The sequence below is a fragment of the Lithobates pipiens genome, unplaced genomic scaffold, assembly GCF_037356315.1.
Source record: "Lithobates pipiens isolate NorthernLeopardFrog02 unplaced genomic scaffold, aLitPip1_a1.2 Scaffold_1, whole genome shotgun sequence".
Lineage (NCBI taxonomy): Eukaryota > Metazoa > Chordata > Amphibia > Anura > Ranidae > Lithobates > Lithobates pipiens.
Genome location: NW_027507685.1, coordinates 174,146,712 through 174,149,687, shown reverse-complemented (window position 1 = coordinate 174,149,687; position 2,976 = coordinate 174,146,712). Strand labels below are relative to the sequence as shown.

The 2,976-nt window shown below is 33.3% G+C and overlaps 1 protein-coding gene across 1 annotated transcript; it reads right to left on the bottom strand.

The window, feature by feature from the left end:
* Positions 1 to 1,019: 1,019 nt before the first annotated feature.
* Positions 1,020 to 2,127, bottom strand: LOC143988616 (olfactory receptor 8A1-like). The gene has a single exon (XM_077488314.1). The coding sequence runs from the start codon at positions 2,125 to 2,127 to the stop codon at positions 1,189 to 1,191; it is 939 nt and encodes a 312-aa protein (XP_077344440.1). The 3' UTR covers positions 1,020 to 1,188.
* Positions 2,128 to 2,976: the final 849 nt, after the last annotated feature.

The following is a 2,976-nucleotide window of genomic DNA, read 5'->3' as shown; positions in this document are numbered from 1 at the left end:
CGGACCAAAAACGACACAAGGGCAGCTATCGGCCACTGGCTATTAAACTTCCTTTTTCTAGTCCCATCATATGTGTTGTACGTTATCACGTTCTAAACGATTGGACTTTGGTGTAATTGTGTGTAGGCAAGTCCGTTTCAGTGGAACTCCGTCGTAAAAACCGCCAGACTTTATTCTGATGGAAAAAACAGTCGTGTGTACACTGCATTAGTTTTAGCTTTTTTTTCAATTAGAAATTACAGCTTTTGTAGCGCTCTTAACAAATGTTTCCTACAAAATTATAAACATACTGTATGTATGCCCATTACCTACACCTAAAAACATTGTTTCTATATTATTTTCTACCTTTATATGAGCAATTTTCAAAGAGTGTACTACTATATAAGATTAAATCCAAAATGTAAACATTGTGTATGCTTTTGGGTCCCCTACTGTTGCATTCAAGATGGTGACCTCAGACAGTGGTTGTAGGCAGTAAAGGTTTTAGTAAAAGGGAAGCTTTTCAAGGGAGCATGGATAAGTGATGCAAGGCAACTTGACAAAGAATATGATTGGACATGTGTTTATTACATTAATGAATTGACAATATGCCTCCAGTAAGGAAACTATCCCAGGGTATACTTTGTAAATAGCATTTTTTTGGGCACACATTGCATGCTTTGTACATCAATTCAAGCTAAGTAACCCTGTCCTAGGGAACCAGGGGTAAGATATAAACTCCTTTATAGCATCCTTGTTTAAAGAACAATACATGTAATTCTTGTGGTGGGTCCCCTCTTCTGGTGGACCTGGGGCAAATGCTTTATATTTATTTGCTAGTACATATTGGGAAGTATGTGTTTTGTGATGTGATGGTAATGTTTCATAAATGTTATGACACATTTTACAGACCACTAGCCAAATACCCTTTGAAAGATAAGAAATTAAGATATAAGAAATTAAAATAGTTACACATTGAATAATACCCAAATCATTATAAATCATTATATACTGTAAGTGTCTTATTTCATCATACATTTGAAGCTCGATACCACACATTAATTTAAGCATGATGTTTACATATCCATAAAGTCTGAATATGTCCCATGTTCCTTGCAGCTTCAATAATGTTTATTTTTTCCCAAAGAAAAAGACATGCTTCTTTGCTTAGTGTAAAGCAAAATATATGGAAGAAATATTGAGAAACATTTAGATGAATATTTTACTTCTATTCAACTTTCGTCTTAAAGCTGCTTTTACATCTTTATTTTTGAAACTATAGATCAGTGGATTGAGCAGAGGAATGGCAACTGCATTAAACAATGCAAACAGTTTCTTTGAATCCAGTGAGCTTGTTGAACTTGGTGTCAGGTACTGACTAGCAAGAATCGTATAGAGAAGGATGACCACTGTAAGGTGAGAGGAACAAGTGTAGAAGGCTTTACGTCTTCCAATGTTTGACTGGATCCTTAGTATGGCTGCTAATATAAAGATGTAAGGAATGAAGGTCAAAAGAAATGGGATGATAGTGAAAAAGAATAAACCTTCTATGAAGAATAATAAATCCAAAAGGGAAGTGTTGCTACAAGTGATTTTCATCAAGGGGACAATGTCACAGAGGAAGTGATTGATTTCAATTGATGAGTAGCAAGAGAAACTAGATAATATCCCCACAAGAGGAGCAACAAGTAGGAAACCCAACACCCAACAGAGAGAGGCCAAAAAAGCACAATTTATTTGGCTCATAATCAAATGGTAACGCAAAGGGTTACAGATGGCTACATAACGATCATAACTCATCGCAGTCAGTATAAATAGTTCATGTACTGTTAATGATCCAGACATGAAGGTTTGTGCCATGCAACCAGAAAATGAAATAATTTTATCCCCAGTTACAAAGCTCATCAGGATCTTATGTAATGCAGCAGTAGTGCAAGTCATATCCACAATGGACAAATTAGCTAAAAAGAAGTACATGGGGGTGTGAAGATGGGAGTCCAAGCAGATCAAAAGAAGGATCGTCATGTTACCAACAAGAGTGATGAGATAAACCAAAAGAACTATGATGAAAATTGCAATTTGTATTTCAGGAACATCAGAAATTCCTTTAATGATAAAATAGTTTGTGATAGTGTGATTAACATACATCTGTATAGCTTTCTAGTACCTGAAATGAGAAGAAATGAGACCTGCCTGCTTACTTATTTACTTAACATCATATTTTATTTTGTGGATGTAATCAGTTCACCTGTGCGCTGTATTGTACCAATGGTAAACAAAGTGGCACATTTTCATGTAAAAGTGTCATATTTGTGGCACAAAAATAAAAGCATATTTGCTAATCTAAAATAAGACAGAGGAAATATGGTAACTTTATTACATGTAAATAAGCTTGCTACTGTCATAGTGCAAGACATCTTAATCTTAAAGTCTATGTACATTTCTTATTATAATATTGGCATATGTCAGTAAGATACAAAAAAAAATGCTAAAAATACAAGCAAACAAGCCCCCAAACATAAAAATGACACATAAAATGTTATAACGGTATGTTATATATTTATGCACATTTGAATATTTTTTTATTTATTTTTTGAATAATTGTTAATTCAAATAAAAGAAGCTAAATTTACATAAATCTTTAGGAACGTATTAGCATTTAATACAAAGTAATCTTTGAAGGAAATTTCCTTTCATTTACTTTAGAAAAATTGTTTAGCCTTGGTCTTTATTTTCCCTCTTATCAATATACGCTGTTAAAAAATAGTTACTTTTAACACTGACTTTATTCAATATGTATTATGTACAGCCAATACAATTTCTTCAAATACTGACCGTTAGTGAAAGACTATTATAACTGTTGCACACCATGTATATGCTGATGATTTCTCCTGTTTTCCATTTTTTATTTAAGATTACCTTTAGGGGCATGTTCAGCTGCATCTTTCACTTATTTTCTTCAGAATAATAACTATTATATAGTAATGTAGATAGACT